Source organism: Sarcophilus harrisii, chromosome 6 (assembly GCF_902635505.1).
Source record: "Sarcophilus harrisii chromosome 6, mSarHar1.11, whole genome shotgun sequence".
Lineage (NCBI taxonomy): Eukaryota > Metazoa > Chordata > Mammalia > Dasyuromorphia > Dasyuridae > Sarcophilus > Sarcophilus harrisii.
The window spans coordinates 32,243,601-32,264,985 of record NC_045431.1 but is presented as its reverse complement, the minus strand read 5'-3'; the positions used below and the strand labels follow the sequence as shown (position 1 = coordinate 32,264,985).

General features: G+C 35.2%; 1 protein-coding gene across 3 annotated transcripts in view; it reads left to right on the top strand.

The window, feature by feature from the left end:
• YIPF7 (Yip1 domain family member 7) overlaps positions 1-20,720 on the top strand; it is a 55,202-nt gene extending 34,482 nt beyond the window's left edge. For 2 of the 3 annotated variants that reach the window (XM_031943097.1, XM_031943095.1), the window contains exons 4-6: positions 5,463-5,608; positions 13,180-13,361; positions 17,944-20,720. In XM_031943097.1, coding sequence (XP_031798957.1) covers positions 5,463-5,608; positions 13,180-13,361; positions 17,944-18,106 — 491 coding nt within the window. In that variant the 3' untranslated portion in view covers positions 18,107-20,720. Of the gene's footprint in view, positions 1-5,462; positions 5,609-13,179; positions 13,362-15,188; positions 15,268-17,943 lie in introns of those variants that run through there. The other variant, XM_031943098.1, reaches the window with a different exon arrangement.
• The last annotated feature ends 665 nt before the right edge of the window (positions 20,721-21,385 follow it).

The following is a 21,385-nucleotide window of genomic DNA, read 5'->3' as shown; positions in this document are numbered from 1 at the left end:
CATAAAACTCAATTTCTCTGTTGTATGAGTTTGCTTTCCCCTGACATTTAGAATGCCTTCTTAAAATTATCCCTAATCTCTAATATCATTAAAATCATCAATATACCTGACAATTTCTCTTACTACCTTTTAAATTAGTTCCCTCAAAGGCATAATCCATTTTGATCAATCAAATCCCTCTAATGTGAAAAAGAAATTTTTTTGTTTCTTTTCTGCTCATACTGGCTAAAAGAAAATCATAATCCCTTTCCCCTGTATCCATGAGACACATTTTAAGTGACTCTTGTCCACAATCAATCCTTTTGAGCTTCTCACTAGTTTAAGGCCACCTGCTGTAAGATGCTTCCTCCAGGTTGGATGAAATTATGGAGAGCAGAAATCTATTTTATCATACAGAGCATGAGAAACCATAAGTTGATAAATGGCATTTCACTCCACCTTTTTTTGAGGAAAAGTCATTAAGATATTTAAAAATATAGGATTGGAAAATGTACATCCTTGTCACTCAGACCATTTTATTTGAGAAATATGTTTGTGTATTCTGGAAATGGTTTATGGTATAAAACACTTTGTTAATTTGAGAAGGAATAACTTTTTGTTACTTGATAATGCAACATCAACATGTTAACAATGAATCTTGAGATGATAATCAATCCCTACCTGTCAGACTAGAAAATACAGTAAAATTTAACATTTTATATTTCGACTATAGGTCAGTGTTTATAGTTGAAAGGCCAGGACCACAATTTACATAGAAAACAAAGATATTAATTCATTTTTATAGCACATATATCATATACTTTACTACCACTAGATGACAGCAAAGCAGTAAATTTTGAATTCACATTTCATGGCAATTTCCTCCTCTTTTTATTTTGCATAATAAGATATTGTGTTAGGGTCCCTATAATTAATAAATACTATAATCTCCTTTGCATATTTGACAATAAATTTGGAAGCAAAAATCAAGGTAGCTTACTATAGCAAAAAAAAAAATTTTAAAAGAACATCGAAACCCCAATTCTTATGAGAGAGCTTTCAAATCTTTTGTTAGTTCATGCTTTAATGGGCAAAACCAAAAAATGTACAGAAATTAATTTTTCCATTTAGCAAATATTTTGAAACACATAGAACATTCCGTTAAATACATTTTTATCTAGGTTAATTAAAGTAAAATTATGCATATTTTTTTTGAGAAGAGGTGGTCATTGTATTCATTCACTTCATTCCTTGGTTTCATGGTCCTCATTGAGAGTGGGTAGGAATAGAGGACTCAACTGCAACTGATCTTCCCTTCCTTTCTCTTTCTTTCCCTTCCCCTGCCAATCTCTATCCCCTACCTTTTCCCTAACTCTTCCCTCTTCGATAATGAAGGCAAAACCACCACTGTCCATAAGGCTCTATCCTCAATGCTTTGGAGTAAAACAAAGTTAATTTATCATATTAAGCAATGAAAACATATGGTTAATGAAAGCCAGTTTACAACAAAACTGCCAAGTTTAGAAATGATGAATTCCTCAGGTAGAATTCAATTGTAAAGCCTATTAATTCATGAAATAAAAATTGAATAAGATAGTCCATGTTGATTTAAGTATGATAGATTGAGCCTATTTATCAGGGTGTTTGTGCATTAAGAAATATTCATCAAGTGAACAAATAATTTATTCAATTTTATTCTTATTTCCAGGATAAAAATATTTAAAATTCTCTATAGCAATAAAATTAACAAGATCATTAGCCATACAAGGACACAAGTCCTTATGTAGATAGAAATCCTCTCAGTCTCATTCAGATTTTCTAATGTCACTGACCAATTCCCAGAGAGAGAAATGTTTGGTCATTGCTCTAGTGAAATTATTCAGTTCTCATCCACATTGGCCCTTAAAAGGCCATTCTATATTCTGTGCATAGGATTTAGGTTTTAGGGATTTATGGGTATGAAGGACTATGGCAGAATGAAAAGTAGGTTTCTGCTCCTTACCAAACAGTGTTCTATACATTGCCTTTTGAAATCATGGCTAGAGTTACTTTTTATGGAGAAATAATTTATTCCCAGTGACAGAGAATTGTGTCAGAAGCTCCCATAGCACAAAGGACTTGGGTTCACTTTAAGGGATTTTTTTTCTATTTCTTTTGACTCATTTCTTGACTTAGGAAACCTTGTAAAATCCATTCCTGGTATCCCCGACTATGTTGAGAACTTCCCATTTATAAGCATACTGTTCAAAGTATTACAGATAAAAGTTTTATTTAAAAAAATAAAACAAAGGCATCAACATAGAACTCATTGAATGAATTACAATGAATCCCAAAAACCTCCAAAAGAAGGTGCTCTTTCCCCCTGTATCCTGGCTTTCCCCTTTGTTCTCTACAAGTGGGTAATAGGATTTATTTAAGAATAATAATAATAGCTAACATTTTTATAGCTATGGCATTTGTAAAGCGCATTCGGTTCTCATTCTGTTCCTTTGAGATAGATGTATCCTTGTCTAACATAGGAGAAAACTGGATCTGAGAGATATGAAATGGCTTGCTCGGAGTTAAATGGCTATTGTACGTGGCTGCAGTGCGCCGCCAGGGGGCGCCATAGTGCTTAGCCTGCCGGGCCTGGAGGCAGTGACTTGCCTTCCTTAGTTCACATCCAGCCTCAGACCTTCCTAGCTGTGGGACCTTGGACAAGCCACTTAGCCCCGCTTGCCTCTGTAAAATGAGCTGGAGAAGGACGTGGCAGGCCACGCCAGTGTCTGCCAGGGAAACTCCAAATAGGGTCAGGAAATGACTGAAAATGACACAACAACAAAAAGTGTCTAAACCAGAACTGGGAGCCAGGCCCTGCTGAGCCCGAGTGTACCCTCGTGGGCATGGAGCCCCTTCCTCTCCATCCCTTCTGCGGAGTTTTCCAGGCCAGGTGAGCAAATACTAGGTCATAGGATCACAGATTAGGGCTAAACTTGTGCATCCCCCCCTTCTTACAGATGGGGACAGAGCCTCAGAGAGGCTCCAAGTTCAAGGTCACAGGCTTCGGGGCTGTCCAGTACAGACCTTTCGTTTTCCAGACGAGGGTACCCAGAACCAGGGAGACAAATTTATGTGCCCCAGGAAATACAGGCAGGAAGGGTCAGAGGTGGGTTTGAACAAAAACCCCGGGCTCCGGGACTATAATGTTTTACTACAGTATCATACTGGTGGATTTGGCAGAACTAAGCTTCAAACCCGGAGCCTCTGATTTCAAAGTCAGTCTTGGGTCTGCTGTACCGCTGTACTGTGCTTTGCTCGCTACATGCAAGAGTTTTTTTGTTTGTTTGTTTGTTTGTTTGTTTTGCTTCTATATCACATGCTCCTCTCTCTCTCTCTCTCTCTCTCTCTCTCTCTCTCTCTCACACACACACACACACACACACAGAATGTGTTTGTAAACTGGGTGAAAAAAGCCATTCCCTGCCCTATTTCTTTCCTGGCCTTCATCACTGGCTGGGTGTAGATTCCATCAATCTGAGACCTGTTAAAGAATTTATTTTAAAAAGACCAAGATCTATCTCAGCATCCAGTCATGATGATCTCGCTCTGGTCACTGGTCCCAGATGCTCTGCAGGGGAGGGTGAGGCAGGTGACCTTGCACAGCCCTCCCTGGCTTAACACCAATTTACTTGTGTGACATTGCGTCCCTCCCCATATCAGAGGCCTCTTGGAGAAGGAAGGTTCAACACTTGTGTATCCCCTATGATGCAGGAGCCATAGGAATTGGAGACTGCAGCAGCTGTGTCGGCCAGGTTGCAGTGACCCTGCTGGGAGCTTGGGACGAGGCTCTAGTCTTAGAAGAACACTATGTCTACCTTACAGATGGGCAAAGCATTCAGTGCTGTCCTTGTCTTACTGCTCCCATACTATGCTCCCCCTCTCTCTCCTTTTTATCTCCTTTGCTTCCTTCTAGTCTCCATCACCTAACAGCAACTCCCTTTGACTGTCATTTCTTTTTTTCTTCATCACACACTACCCTGGATTGCTGTCATTTTCTTAAATTAGCAGAAGGGAAAGAAGTACTAACAGAAAATTCCAGTATGTGTTGCATTGAGAATTGTACCAATGCCAATGTATCAATGCCAAATACATGCTCTTCTACCCCCCCATTCAATCATTATAGATAATGCATTCTTTAAAGTTAATCATCGATCAACCAGATCCTTTCCAATGGAGCAGTAATGAACTGAACCAACTACGCCCAGAGAAAGAACTCTGGGTGATGACTAAAAACCATTACATTGAATTCCCAATCCCTATATTCATGCCCACCTGAATTTTTGATTTCCTTCATAAGCTAATTGTACAATATTTCAGAGTCTGATTCTTTTTGTACAGCAAAATAACGGTTTGTTCATGTATAAAAAAATAAAGTTAATCATCTATGTATTTGCTTAAAAAAAACTTCTGAGAAAATCATTCCTTTTGCATCTCTCTGGTAGATTGTATTCAGGAAATATTTTTTCCTAATTCTACTTTTATTTTACTTACAACTGAGTGACTGGCTACTTCTTAAGCGCTGGAGCTACATTCCCTTTCTTTCTTGAAGTTTTTCTGACCTTCCAATTCCCTCTTAAAATATAATATTCCTCTTAAAATATAATTTAATGTGATTGGAGAAATTATGACTGGTATATAGAACATATCTATTCTATGTTCAATGTGTAAGTTTTTTTTAGATAGAGGAACAGTACTATGTGGTAGCAGGTTCCATCAGGGATCTAATTTAATAGTATTTTTTTTTTAAAGCAACCCTATAAAACCTAGAAAAAATGAATAGCAAAGTAAACCCATCATCATTAAAATGTACTGATTTGAGTACTGTCTAATAACCATTGCTTTCCCTTGGTTGAAGAATAAAAGGGGAAATCTGTTTATCTTTGAAAACTCATCTGCACAGATTCTAATATGGATGTTCATTGACCTTATAAAATTATTCACACAAGTTACAATTACTTTGATTTGGTAGGAGAGCCCATTTTGTTTCTTCCTGTTCCTTTTTCAGTAGTTAGCATAGAGACCATACTTCTCATCAAGAAGAGGAAAATTTAAAAAAAAATTTAAAAACCTTTCTGTGTTGTCACCTTTGGTTTGGCAATTGTTGCTAATTAAAGAATCATTTGATGTTGCAGATAAGATTTTGGAAGTACTTGTAATTTAATCTGTGGAAAGAAAACATTAAAATAAGCAGTAGGAAAAGCTTTTTGGTTGACTAAGATTTTTTTTAGAGAAGTTAATAAGTATTTCTCAATTTGCAAGTTGAATGTAAGCTTGGATGTTCTGCAAGAACCTGCCAAATAATTTCAGGTGGACCTTGGCTCGTTGTACATTTGTCATAAGTCATGATCTGGATATGACAAAAGCCTGATTTAAAAAAAAATGAGTTGTCAATGACTTCTCTTTACTTCAAGTTAAAAAAAAATCACTCTTTATTTCTTCTGCAGAACTTGGAATAAATTTTGATCACATTTGGCAAAAAACGCTGACAGTTTTAAATCCTCTGAAACCAGCAGATGGCAGCATCATGACTGAAACTGACCTGGCAGGCCCCATGCTTTTCTGCATAGCCCTGGGAGCCACCCTGCTTCTGGTAATGTATGGCTGCAGTCGGAAGGCTTTAACACTCGGATTTAAGGCCGGGGCGGTGCAGGGGATGGTGGGGGGGAAGAAGGCAAACAGGAGATCAGGAGAAGTATTCACTTCTTATGGTGAAGAGTTTTCACTTAACTTGAGTTTTCTTTTAGTAACAGCGTGAGATTTAACCAAAGCTTTAATACTCATACAAAACTACCTGCATGGGTAGCACATAGAGAAATCATTAATTTAAATGGCTTTGTAACGGTACAGAGTGTCAAAGCTACATTAAAGGAAGTATAATCAATGTCTTCTAGTTCATTTCCTTATTACAAAAAGTAGAATATAGGTAGAGACTGCCTTATACTTATATTTTAAAATAGAGGGCTCGCGTGAAAGTTGTATTTTGTAAAGACTTCACATGTTCTATTTATGGGGATTTTTTTCTGGATATTTTAGTTCTTCACCTTTTGAAGCAATGAAGTGACTAGAATTCATCTTGCTTAGTGTGCTGGTTATAGTGAGATTCTCTTTTGTATCTTTGTGTCTCTTAGTCGTTGCATTGATTCACCATATGGATGATGAAAAAAAACAACTGTCTATAGATGTTTGTGTTCATTTATAAGACTGGGATTAAGAGCCTTTTCTTTTGAAAAATGCATCAGGTAAAAAAGAGAAAGGCAATGAATCCTAGAAAAATGAGGTGAAAAAAACCCCCAGAATTTGTAATGTAAATAAGTTTAAATAGAAAGGAAAATAAGTCTGAATTTGTGATTTAATCTTTTTGAACAAACTCCATGTAAAGATTTAAATGCCAATTCAGATAGAATATTGTTTACAGTTAAGTTCATTTGGGGGTGGGAAATGATCTCTGAGGTTTTGAGTTTATTCAGATTCAAAATAAATCAACATTGTGATGATAGCCAAGAGACTTAATATAACACTAGGCTGCCTTAAGTGAGTTATGGTATGATTAGGGATGTAAGAGGACCAATATACTTTACCCTGATCAGATCAAGCTTGTAGCAAACACAATTGTGTTTGCTTCTGAATAACACATTTTAGAAAGGACTTTCATAAACTGGAAGGTGTCAAAGAAAAGGCAGAGAAGCATAATGAGGGGTCTCAAATTCATGATATACATTGATTTGTTGAAGATCTTTGAGATGTTTCAACTGAAGATGAGAAAATCTTCCTCCCAAAGACAGAACCAATACCAATGAAAAATAGTTAAGTTTGAGATAAAGACAAGCTCTCATTTTGATGAGAGCTTCCCTGTGGTCATAGGATGTACATCATTTTTGGAAGTCTTGGAGAAAAGTTGGATCATCATTTGGAACAAAGGGAATTCTTTTTAGGAATTGATTGAACTACATAGCCTAAGAGGTCCCTTCGAATTTTAAGATTCTCCAGTCCCCTAATTTTCAAATGAGCATCTTGAGGTCCACAGAAGAAAAGTGATTTATTTACCTGCTAAAGGTTGAACTAAAACTTAGGTGTCCTTTCTCCCTTGTACCTCCTTGGCTTATATTCTTTCACTATATTTAACTTAAATCTGAAAATATAAAAAATTCTGAATCTGAAACAGACAGCTCTAATAATATAGAAAGAGAAACAAAGGGCATGCAAAGTGGTAAAAGAAATTCAGAAATCAAGAAAAAATCCTCAAAGAGAATTAGCAAGTTTCTTCTCTTTCAAATAAAAACTGAAATTGGTAACTGAAAGATGTACTCTGCAAATGCTTATCTAACTAGAGATATTTAAAAATGCTCATTTCATAAGATTAGTCAGCCTAGTGTTATGCATCAATTGCATAGTAATTGTTTTAGTAAAAAATACATTATATCCATTTGAACTAAGAGCATTTAGTGATACCATCTTATTTTTTTTCCCTCTCTACAGAAGCAGATGTAAATTCCCTGTAAATCAAACACTATATCAAGTCGAGTTTTAATTTAGCTGCTGACCTGCCTTCTTCTGTCTTTGTCACAGTAATTTGATAATCTCAGATTAAGCTGCTAAAAAAGGCTATGTCAATTAATCAAATAGTCAGAAACAATCAATTTAATATATTAACTAATCTTTTTTCTCCAAGTCATTTGTAATATTGCAATTGTTGGTTTTTCTGTTGAAAATATGATAATCTTCCTCTTTCAAGGACAGAATTAATTCTATTAAAATATATTTTGAATTTATAATGGTACTATCTGATAGTCAAAAGTTCCTTGTTTTTCAATAATGGTGCAGTGGTGAGAATAATAGCTAATTAATAAGAATAAGGTGGGTTCAAATTCTGGGTTTCAGTTTCGCCATGTGCAAAATAAAATCAGACTAAGTGTTCTAAAGTTTCTTTCGATTTGAATATTCTATTAAATATTACTTGATCAAGTATATTTTTCTGAATCATTTCATACTAAGCATTAAATTTGATTTAAATACGTATTGAATTATTATTTCTATACTTTGACAGATATGTCATCTCAAACCATTTTTGTATTTTTTCTCAACTTATGTGACTATTGTTCATAAACTGTCCCCAGACTCTATCATTCTATACTCTCATAATATAGTGTGGATTTCAGTGGAGAATACAGACTGTCCATTCCTTTACTTATATAACTCTACTTTTTTTTCTCTGATTGTATATGTTACTTTGCCTTTAAGTCACCCAGTAAGTTACTTCTCTTGTACAAATCTTTACCATTGAGTTATTATAGTCTACACTATTTACCATGTACCTCTTTAGAACACTTAACATTAATTCTTTAGAGACTTGTATTCCATCATTTGCAATCATTGAAGCTTCACCAGAAGAATATTAGTGTTGAAAAGATGGGTTTTAAAGCAATTATGAGGGCCGTGAAGAATTTTACTGTGAATCGTGAGAAGTGTACTTTGTTTCTGCCCCATAACCCTAATGTGCATCTAAAGTGTAACCTGGAGAAAAAGTAATCTGGAAGAATTTCTGCCATCCAGGTTATCAGGGAGAAGGAAGAAGATGATTTCATATTGAAAATAAAGAAGAAGATGATATTTAAAAGCTGAGAGTAATTCTCATCTATATCAGGCGAGCAGAGGGTCAAAGAATGTGATGCAGAATAAAAGGAAAGAAGAGCCCTTGACCTTTAAATAATAGGAATGAAACCCTTCCTGAAAAGGAGAAAGTTGAGCCATCTCTGGAAGAAACATTTTTTGGTACTCCAAGAAATAATAATATGAAATTCCAGGGCCTTGGTTAAGAGGCTAAACAATAATTCTCAGACAAAGAAGAGTGGTAAGTTGATATTATGATAACTATTTGTTGACCTGGAATAAGCAACAGAGAAATCTTTTTTATTCCTATTACATGTATTTGGAATGTGATGGTGATAGTGATGGGGTACCTTCCAGGAATTGTCAAAACTTGTGATAATTTTTCTTTCTAGTAATCTTTCTAGAAATTAATTATGAGAATAAATGATATCACAAGAAGGAAACTAACAAGGGTTGTTTAAAATTATGAATTTCTAGGAGAAATAAACAACAAATCCTGAAGTTGTCAGGGGTAAAGATGATATTTTCATTGTTATTGAAATAGAGGATTCTGAATAAAATAACAAATTGAAAAGAAAAGATCTTAATGTGGGATTTTAATTTCCAGACAATAGCTGAAAATATAGAAATGATTGGCATCTTGGATTGCATCTAACAAGATCCAGAAAACATATTAGTCAGAATCTTATGAGTCAAATCAAGAGGACTTTAAATTAAAAAGGAAGGGGGATATGAAACTTCAAATTTAGATTGGGCAATTTGCATAGCTATATGTATATACATACATATACATATATTATATATATATATATATATACACACATATCTATATCTTATCTTTCTATCTATGAGAAACCTGGTAATTCACAAAAGACAATATCCAAGAAAAGAGCCAGCAATAAATCTTAGTATCAGATGCCTATATATGTATGTATATGTGTGTGTATGTGTGTGTATAGACACACACATACACAAATGAGCACTTCATTGATAATAAGTGTGAGCTAGAAATTCTAAACTAAAGAGGCAAATTTGATCTCATAGGTATTACAGAAAATGGTGGAATGTAGTTCATGACTGGAATTTAGCTCTCTTTAAATGTCTTATTCAAAAGGAATAGATTAGATAAAATTCAAGAGATTGTAGAGTAGGATTAATGTTAATAATATGTAGCCATAGGAGGAAATCCAGGAAAATATGGGGTAAAGCATAGTGGAGATCTCATCAGTGAGAATCCATGGAAACAAGAAGAAAAATGATGTTGGAGGGCTATATTACAGACCACCTAGACAAAAATAATTGGATGAGGAGTTTGGGAACATCATGAACTTAGCACAGAAGCATGACATTGTAATGACAGATACTTCAATAATCTAAACATCCTGCTGGTGCTTTTTCCTCTGTTGAAGTCAAAACAGCCCATAGAGTTTTGAGTTGCATTTACTATTTATTCCATATTTTAAAAGGTATTAGTAAACAGGACCTGATTCTGATAGAAAAGGAACAAGTGATTTCTGAATTATGAATAACAAAAATTGTGATAGAAAGGAAAATCACTTGTTGTCTGGAATCACGTGCACTCTGGGTTTTGGCAGAGGCTTTAGAAAAGAAATCAATTGCATTTAATAGACTAATATTTTGAAAAGGATGTCTCTCCAAAAGATATGGGAAGGTAACAAGAATGAAATTCTGAAGACATAAGCAGATACGCTTCTCATGAAGAGAAAAAAATGGGAGCTTCCTAAAGATATGGATGTGGATACACAGGGAACTCATTGACAAACTTATTTAAAACCAACAAATGTAGAATATGAAAGCATAGAATTAATACAGAAGATTAATGTAGCCTTGTAAAGATCTAAATTGAGATTTGCGTCAAGCCAAATCAAAGAAGGATTTTGGTCATTGCTAAGAGTGTATGGAATATTGGTAATGGTGGTGAGGGAAGTAAAGAAGACGGGGCCCTTTTCCACAATGATTTCTTTTCTCAGTGATGGCTGGGCTAGTAGGGGGTCTGACTTTTTGGGTGGCACTGCTAATTCTAAAACTCTTGACTTGAGGCTAGTCCCCTGGGCTGTCCCCATCAGGATCTGAAGGGAGATGTAGATCAAGGTGAGGGTGGTAGTTTTGCTTGTCTCATACTCGCTCCCTATCCTTACCTCAATGAGCTTTACTACTTCCACTAGATAATGGCTGTGGGAGCTGGCCTATATTTGGGAATTTTGTCACTTACAGGGTTCTGTAGCTGGTGAGCAGTCATGATAACTGAAATGACAATTATACAGCATCTTGCTGCCCTCCATAAATTCACATCAGCAGGCTTAGATTAACTATGTCCCAGAGACCTGAATGAACCACCAAAAATGATGGCTGAGCTGCTGTTACTGCTTTTTCAAAGACCTCAGGTAATAAGAAAAATGTTATAGGAATACAAAGATACAAATGTTTCCCCTATTTTTAAAAGGGAAGAGGAGAGAGATTTTTCAGTATTATCCAGTAAGGTTGACTTTTATTCATGGAAATATTCTATACCACATTATTAAGGGGGTAGTAGGTGAGCACTTTAAAAGGAAAGCAGTGATCACTAAAAGCTTGCATGGCTTCATCAAGAACAGGTCATGACAGACTAACCCCATTTGTTTTATAACAGGGTTAATAGACTTTTACATCAAGGGAATGCTTTACACATAATATGTTTAAATTTTAGCAAAGCATTTGACAAAGCTTCCCATGGTGATAAAAATGGATAGATATGGGCTAGATGATTTGGCACTAATTCAGTTACTTCCTCTGGTGGACCATAGACAGCAAAACTAGCTCTGTCAAGTTAGAGAGAGGTTTCTAGGTGCTTGAGGAATATATCCTTGGACCTCTCCTGTTTAACCTTTTAAACAATGACTTGGATGAAAACATAAATACCATACTCTTGAGATGGCTGACAGAAGCTGGATCCAAAAAATATAATGACAAGAAAAAAACAAGGAGATGAAGCGAGTAACAAGAAATTTAAAGTGGACAAATCTCTATTTGTTTCTATTTTTTTGGGGGGGATAATTCTACTCGAGGCTACTTTAAGACAGTTATAAGGCCCAGGATGATGGTGTTGAGAGTTCTGATATATTTTATACTTTCTGCATCATGTTTTAGCAAAGGCACAGACTAGTCTGTATGTGTCCAAAAAAGAGTAATCGGGATAGATAAGGGATTGTACAACAAGCGATTCAAGGACTAGCTGAAGAAACTAGGGATGTTCAGCCTGAAGAAGACTCATGAAGAGATATGATTGTTTTCTTCAAATATCTGAAAAATTGACATGTGAAAGACCCTATGGAACAGACCTAGGAGCAGTGGTTAGAAATTGTAGTGAGATGTATTTAGACATGATTTAGGGGAAAATACAAAGATACAAAAAAAAAATACAAAGAAAATACAAGAGATGACTAGAAGTGGAATAGGGCGTTTTAAGAGGTATAGTGTATTCTGATGTGGGAAAGATTCCAATCTTTGATTCCCAACCCCCCCTAGCTAATGTAAATTACCCTTTGACTCTGGCCCCTTTGAATTCCAATAGAAGATCGGGACCTGTCCCAGCCCCACCCGGATCTGAGCCAACTTTGGGGCTACACCCCAAAGCCCCTCGAGCTAAGTCTCCGACTTAAAAGGACCACACTGGGAACCCCTCTTTGAAGAGATTCCAAACATGGTCGCCATGTGAGGACCCTCTGTCCACTGGACCCTCTGTCCAGTGCCCTCCTTATCTCTACCTTCACCTATCTCCTACTTCTAAACTCAATAATAAACCTCTTTTATTAATCTAGCTTTCTGGGCCAATAAATGCTTTTATTGAGAATTCCACGTCGCTACTAGACCTCATATACCACCGTATCCTTGCGCCAAATCCAAGGGGGTTGCAGGGGAACTCTGTTTGACTCTCTTTACCCCAAACCTGCCACTAGACCTTAACTAAACCCTAATTTCATTTAGGTACCCCAAATGTAGACCTCAACATGTGGTCTACACCTCAACATTTGGTTCCTGACCTCAACATATTCCACACCCCTGGAAGTTTTCAAGCAAAGACTAGATGACCACTGGTTGGCCATGTTATATAAAATTAGCTACAAGTTAAAATGCATGGTTTCTGAGGTTCTTCCCAGCTCTCAGGGTCTATAAAAACAGAAACCAATTAATTTGGTTACTTTTGTATTGTGATCATTAGTAGATGATTTCTGATGCACATGAAGAAAGGAAGCCCTCACAAAACTTCTACTTCATTGTATTCTGTATGCAGCAGTGCTCCAGCAACTCCACTATGTTTTGTGGTTCAGCAAACCCCAACCAGCTAGAATCCCAAAAGGCTAAGTAGAGAAATGTGCAAAATTTTGTAAATAATGCTTTTTCCCAGCAGCTGAATTCCCTCGATTCCCAAAGACTGGCAAGAGCCAGCAGTGAACCAGCTCTAAAATATCCTCCCCCTTCATTGCCATCTGAATTTCATCTTGGTGGATTGTGTTTGCTTATATGATTAAGTTGTGATATTCCCATTTCTTTCAGGCAGGAAAAGTTCAGTTTGGCTATGTGTATGGCATGAGTGCAATTGGGTGCCTTGGGATTCATGCATTACTGAACTTGATGAGCACTTCAGGAGTGTCATATGGATGTGTGGCGAGCGTGCTGGGTTACTGTCTGCTCCCTATGGTCATTCTGTCCAGCTGTGCCATATTCTTCTCACTGCAGTAAGTACCTGTGTGTGCTAATTGACCCCACAAGCACAATCTCAGTTAAGACAGAGGCATACCAGAGCAGCTGCTTCCTGTTTCAGAACGTTTTAGTTTGGGGATTGGTAGGACTATGGTTATTAAGAAGGTTCAAAAAGAGGGAAAAGTAGGTCAGTGTTGGTCTCCGGTGCATTATCCAATCCTGTGCCTTTTTAAAAAAAAATTCCAGTTTTTCTTTAAATCTGGCACCTTTTTAAGCTGTCATCCTGTAAGCTACTGGCTCTTAATGTGAACTGGTGCCTTGGGTAGTATGATGACTACAAACAAAACATTCACTTGTTTGATTTTTTAGAAATAGGAACTCTCTGAACATTGACAAAGTATCTACGCTCCCAGGCAATTTTACTACTCAAGAGAAGAGCAACTCTGATCTGTCTCAGCATGACTTCTTGCAGTAAAGACTTGCCAGGAACATGGAAGGGGACATTATGACTTTGTGACGAATACACTGTGGGGTGGATATGCTTTGTCAACTATAAAGACTGATATAAATGGAAAGTTATTATTAGTATTGAGATAGATTTGGGCTCCATATAAGGAGAAAGTCTTACTCCAACATGTCATCATCAGTAGAGGTGACCATAGGTTGTGAGAGTGAGTGAGACATAGTGTGTCATGTATTGGATTTAGAATCAGGAAAACTTATTTCCAATACTGCATCAGATATTTACTATTATTATCTTTAGCAAGACACTTAAACTCTGAGATCCCATTTCTACATTTGAAACATGAGGTTATCCATAATATCTTCAATAGCAGGGTCACCATAAGGTTCTAATGAATTTTTCAGCTATAGCAACTTTCAAGGATTATCATAGAAAGCTTGTAAGCTTTGTCAGTTGAGGGAGTGCATACAGTAGCAAAAAACACAGATCCTTGAAATTTTGAAATTGGAAACTATTTTTTTTTAAATAATGAAATTCATTTTATCTTTATCACTAAGATCTTCATATTTGCAATTTTAAAGCATTTAGCTATAGTGAAGCTATTCTATCAAGATACTTCAGCATTCTCCTGGCCCATGAATGTGTCAGTACTCCATCTTTTTCCACCTGCCCAGATCCAAAGCCATGGAGGAGGAAAGTCATTCTGGAAGCAGGTTTTCTGCCTGTGTCCTGGGCAGAGCCACTGTTGGCTCTGGTGGTCCATTGATCATCAAATGAAGTGGGCTCTGAGAGTAATTTGGAAAAGGGCAAAGGAAAAAAAAAGTCCAGGAAACTCATCATTTACTTTTGCCTTTAAAACTTCTTTCACATGCCGCTGATGACAGTCAGTGCTGGGTAATCTGTTGTGGAATGGATATTCAAGAAAGGGAGCCCAGGGTCACTATATCAACTTAAAGAATTAGTACTTGTATGTGAGGGGGTATTACTTAGGTATCAGCATCAAGGGCTTTATTCCTAACTGAACCTACTACGATGAAACAATAGGTAGTTGCATAAAACCCAACCTGATGGGAAATGCATTTAAATAAACCCAAGCATAGTAATGGAAAAGGGTATATTATATATGTTCTTTAAAAAGTTAGTCCAATTATTTTCCTTTTTTAGGAAAGAGTTATCATAGAATGTTAGAGTAAGAAGAAACTTTAAAATTCTAGTTTAGGGATTCTTAATCTTTTTTTGTCATGGACGCCTTTGGCAGTCTAGTGATTTCCAATACCACTGTGGTTTGTTGTCTATATTCATAATCAAAGAAAATGCTAAATTTCAGTTAGAGGTTAATAAGAAAAAAGATGTAATTTTTTTCATCTCACTTCGTGAACTTTATGAAATCTTTCCATAGATCCCAAGCTGAGAACAACTCCTTTTTTCAGGTAAATAAACTGAGGACCAGAGGGGTGAAGTAACTGACCAAAATCTCTTAATGGGTAGACCTTAAAAACATTTTTAGCAAAACTGTTGTTTATTTTTATTTTTAAAAGTTTAATTTATTGTGGGTTTTTTGGCTTGTTCTAAAACTAAAGACATTTCTTCCCCAGCTTTCACTTCTCAACACTGAATCCTCCCTTGTGACAAAGAAACATATTTAAGCAAATTTGACACAGGGACTAAAGCTGATAGATAAGTTGTATACATTTTTTTCTCTGTAGTCTTCCTTCTTTCTACTGAGAAGAGGGAGTAATATTTCAGGATCAGTTCTCAGGGATTAAGAGTAGGCATTATAATTAAACTTTTAGTGTTGTTTTCATTTGCATTATTGTAGTCATTATACATGCTGACAAAACTCGTTTAAAAGGATATTTGTTCTAATATTTGATTATCATTTTCACTGAAGTTGAGATTTAAGCCAAGAATATCAAATGGTATAGATAGTTGTAAAATGTCAGTAGATTTTTCAAAATATCTGAGTTTAGGATAAACAATTATAAGTTATTGTAATTTAGTGTTTTGGTCATTAGGTTTTAGTGGTTAGAGCATGAATGACTAATAAAAAAGCAAACAAATCCAGTCCACAAGACTATTAAATACTTTCAAATGCTCTGGTTGTTGTAACCTCTCAAATAATCAGGTATCATTTTATAAATTCATTTAGAACACCAGTAAAATAAGTTATTACAGAGATTATTCTTAATTGATGTTGATCCAACATGTAATATTTATTGCCTTGCTTTTGTCTAAGAACATATTTATCTAAGGAGTTTTTCACAATAGATTTCTCAGACTACTTATGCCAGACAAAGAAACAGAGGGTTGCTCTTCTGCTTCCATGGCACTTCTTTGTATCTTCAGAAAACCAAGAGAGGCAGAGGGGAAGAGTGAATGTATGACAGAGTCAATGATTGAGTCACCATGCATTTATTAACTGCTGACCTCTATGCATATTGAGGATCTGCATCCAAAGAGCTTATATTCTATTAGAAAGGCCAGACATTTGAGCTCCCCCTTCCCTGCAACTGCTTCCCAACATCACTCCTCAATAATTGGATCACTTTGGGGTATCACCTTACCATTCTGGAGTTTCTAAATTGTCTCATCTGTAAAATACTTTAATACTTTCTTTAAAGACTCATGTTTTTATTGGTGTGGATTCTCCTTTCCCACAACCACTCCCATCATTTATTAAGTATCATGGCTAAACAATTAATCACCTTGTACCAGTTTTTTCAAACATAGGCTAGTCTTTGGATAGGAAACATAGAGTCCTTATCATCAGATTAATACTTAAAGCCTTTCTACTTTGGCCAGACATGCAGGAGTTGCTAACTAGTTGGTATACCCTTTAAGAACTCAAGGTCGTTTTTATCCTAAAATGGAACAGGAACATTACAGGAAATCTTTGAAAGAAAGATAATAATTCAATTCAATTAAGCGCAGCCAGCTTGTGTTAAATGTTTTCTGTGGGTAAGACATAATATGGAGGCGTGTAAGGGAGCTGGCTCCAGAGTCAGGCAGATTTGGGTATAAATTCTATCTGTCATATCCTAGTTGTATGATCCTGGGCACATCATCTCAGTTCTCAGACTCAGGCAGCTTTCTAAAGCTAGAAATCATATGATTTGGTAAAGGAGTTTTCTTCATCAGGAACTTTCTGCTACACCTAAGAAATCAAAGGTCTGAAACCCTCCTCTCAAATGCACATAAGCTATAGGTATATGATAAAGCAAAAACAGTCTTCCCACCCCCAAGGAGCTAAAAATCTATGTCCTCAACCACCTAGCCTCTTGAGGGCCCTTCCAATGATAAAGATTTATGATTCTGAACAGCATAATTTTTTCAAGCTCAAAAGGAAATCCTTCCTTCCTCTATTTCATTCTTTAATTCTATAGAGTAACCATTATTCAGGGCCTTGTTACTACCAGAATACTGCCTTGCTGCCATCACATATGGTCTCCCTCTCTGTACATTTGCCCAAGCTTTTCATGATATCCTAGATTTATAGAACTACGAAGGTACTTGGATATCATATTATTTTTCCTCCTCCTTTTACAGATGAGGAAATTGATGCTGTAAGAGATAAAATTACCCATTTGAGATCATTAATGGTAGGACTGCTCTGGTAATTGATGAGTGCAAAATTAGACTTGGAATAGGTAACTTCAGTGACAGAGCTGGGGCAAAATTCAGCAGAATCCTTCCAGTCACTTGCCCTTATTACAGCCATAACTCTCCCCACCCCACAACAAACAAACAAATAAATACTTTACACCCATATTTGCATATACTGGCAATATACTAATGGAATGAAGAGTTGAGGCATTCTCTCCATGTTCAAGGTAGGGAAACATTCAGCCTCACTTTACAGGTAAGATACGGGGGTTATAAAGAGAGAATTAGAATTGATAGCTGAACTGTATCTTATTATACAGCTGCCTCAATATATGCCATACTAAGGGGCTTCAAGAGATGAGATGTAGGAGACTCAAAAGAAGCAGAATGAGAGTTCAGGAGGATTCTCCTATTTCCAGGGGATTTTTAAAATGTTTTTGTTTTTTACAAAAATAAAGGCTTATAATTTGATTTAGTAAAATTCTTGGTTCTGAATTTGTGACTTCCTTTCATATTGATTCATATTAATCATATAGTTTTCTTATTTCTAGGGGGACCATTGGGACCATATCAGCAATAATCATCATTGGATGGTGTAGCCTATCTGCATCCAAAATCTTCAGTTCAGCACTGACTATGGAAGGACAGCAACTTCTAGTAGCTTATCCTTGTGCTTTACTTTATGGCCTGTTTGCCCTCTTGACTGTTTTCTAATGTATTCAGAATAGACTTATTGTGTGATCTTTGTTTGTATGTCTAGTTACTTTAGAAAGAGATTAACATGCTTTATTGAAATGAATTCTCCTTTATCTCTGAAGAGATAATAGTAAATTAAGAAACAAAATGACACTTTAAGATGACATAGAGTAGAAGCTTCTCTGGCTTGAAAGATTTTTTTTTTCCTTCTCTGCTTATGAAATAAGACTTAAAATAAAACTATTGTGGGCTTTATTTTGGAAAGACAGTTGGGGATAAGTGACTTGCTTAGGGTCACATTTAAATTAAACTGTTGTAAAATGAAAGAACTCTTTTAAAGAGTTTCCCCATCTTGTAATTCTTCTTAAGCAGGGAATATAATTGCTTGATTTACTAAAAAGAGTTGTGTATTATAAATAATTGTGTGTTACAAAGTAGTATGTTAAGTAAAATCATATGTACTAAGGGAATTTGTTTCTAAAAAAGTGTCTCAGGAAAAATTGAGAAATTAAAGAAACTGTGGTGTATGATCACTCTTTAATCCAATGTGCATTTTTACAAAGGAAGATCCTTTAGAGTCTTCTTCATTCTGGTACATATAAAGTACAGGTATTATAGATAATTATAATAGTAGGATAGAAAACTATTTATCTGTACCTTTCATAATTTGAAGGAAAGATGAGTTTCTCTGAGTCTTCTCATTGACAGCCAGTATTATCTATTTCATCAGTCTCATACTAGAATACAGAGTATGCCCAAGAATTTGGCTGCCAGGATAAGAGGATGGCTATTGATAGATTTATCAATCATTATATCAGAAAGTATTTATTAAATCTTAATTTGTGTCAGTCTGACCAGGCACTTGAGATAAAAATGAAACAGTTATTTTCTTTGAGAAATTTATGTTCTAGAAGAGGAGGCAACATATAAAATATGTCCATATAAAATAAGTGCATACAAAATAAATTCAAGATAATTTTTTGGGGGAAGGCATTAGTAGCTAGAAGAGTGGGAGATTCAGAAAATGACTATAGAAAATAGAGTTCTTTTTGAACTTAAAAAGAAATGAATTCTAAGAGGTAGAGTCAAGGGGGGAATGACAGGTTCGTTCCTATCCAAAGCATTTTAAAATTTCTGCTGAATGTGTTCTTGGGTAGAGGTTCCTCATACTTCCATAGGTTCCTTTTCCAGTTACTGTGTAAAGAAAAGTCAAAGAAAACACTTCAGTATATCAGTATTAAACTTGTGCCAGGAGGATTGGATAGAAAGAGACTTCAAGCAGAATATATACAATATCTTTTATTAAATACAAAAGGAAAATTTCTAAATATTGAGATGCTCACCCAGTATTCTTTGTGTGCTTTCTTTATGTCTGGAGGAGAATTGAGTTAGATGGTTTAGTGGAAGTTTGTGAAAGATCTATGGAAAAACATGGACAAGCGTTACAAAGGATTAGAAAATGGAGCTGGGTTGCAATCTGCACTGAGAGAAGAAATACCCATATTGAAGAGATTGAAAATTTACTGAAATGCCGAATCATAATTAATTATAGTATTTAGTTGTTAGGCTTTCGATGTGAAAAGGGCACTGAATTAATTGATAATTCAACATAAAATGTTACACTAAAATATATATTTCATTTAAAATTTTCTCTTATGTTTCTTCCTTTCTCTTTGGTAGATCAATCCCTGGTAGATTAATTTACTGAGGTCCAATAAATTGATATGTATTTTTTCTCCTGTTGATTGCTCCAAGTAAAAATTTATAAGTTTTTTTTGGAGGTGGAGAAGTAGATACAGTAGGTCTTTTAAAAGGAACATTTTGAAATTTTTTTTGGGGGGGGATTTGTTCAGAATTTGAAAGTACTTTAAAGAATCCAAATTATCAAATAAAAATAACATAAATTTTGAAACTTAGAAAACTTCATTAAAGAAGTGAGCTTTTTATAAACCTCATTCAAATACAGGTAGGAAGTTTTCCCTATTGACTGTGGTTTTTCTACATTAAAAAAAGCTCAGATATGTCTTCATGAATTGAAAAAAGTGCACTTATTTCAACTTTGACATTTTTATTTTGTAAAGAAGTTTTTAATGATTTTTTTTGTTTTTGCATCACTTTGTTTTCTCCCTTATCCTTCTCTTTCCTCCCAGAAAGCCATTCCTTGTGACAAAATACTTAAAAGGAAAAAAAAAAAAGAGAAAAAATAAGCAAAGCCTATAAATTTATTTTTTTAAGTCTTGAAGCATATTCACTTTCCTCATTTCTTCAAATTATCAGGGGAAAGTGTCTTTTCGTATCTCTTCCTTGAGTACTGTGCTTATTGTTTATAATTTTAAAATATTCTTTTTTTATTGGTGTGTGAGTATATGAATGTGGTAATTCATAACATTTACACGTTGCCTTTATTGTAGATAGTGTTTTCCTGGTTTTGCTCTTTTCACATTGTGTATCTTCATTAAGTCTTCTCATGCTTCTTGGTATTCAACCTTTTCAATTTTCATTACATTTTCTTCTTTTGGAGTATTCTATTATACTTATATACCACTTATATACCAATGATGAGTCATTCCACAACTGATGAGCATGCACTTTGCTTCTGCTTCTTTTTTACAATAAAAATTGCTACTATAAATATTTTGGTGTATATTAAACCTTACATTTTGTTAATAACTTCCTTGGGACAAACCCCTAAGTCATATTTGTTGATTATCTATTGAAGAATGGGTTTTGATTAAATATTTCTTTTAGTTATGGCTGAGGAAACTATGATCTGAGATATTTAAAATAAGTTTTTTCCCAGTAAATCACTTCCTTTCTAATCCTTGAGGCATTAGTATTCTTTGGGCAAAAGCTTTTTTGTGTTTTAGATAATTAAAATGATCTATAATAGCTTTTGGAATTGCCCTGATTGTTTAAGAATCTACTTCCTTTCTATTTTTATGAAAGGTATTTGATATTCTTCTATTCTAATTTATTATTGCATGGTCTTTAATATTCAGTCATATATACATTCTACCTTTATTGTGGAATATGGTGAAGTTGGTCTAAAGCTAATTTTTGCTGGACTGCTTCCCACTTCTCCCAGCAGTTCTTATCAGATAAGGAGCACACGCAGTTTTTCTTTGGGTTTATTGAACACTGTTTATTGAATTCCTTTATTTCTTGTTCTTATTTACTATGTTCCATAATAAATACATACATACATACACATGTATATATAACTACACACATATATTTTAAGCATTGTCAAATGGATTTTGATGATTTCTGATTTATAATATTGTTTGAGTTCTAAAA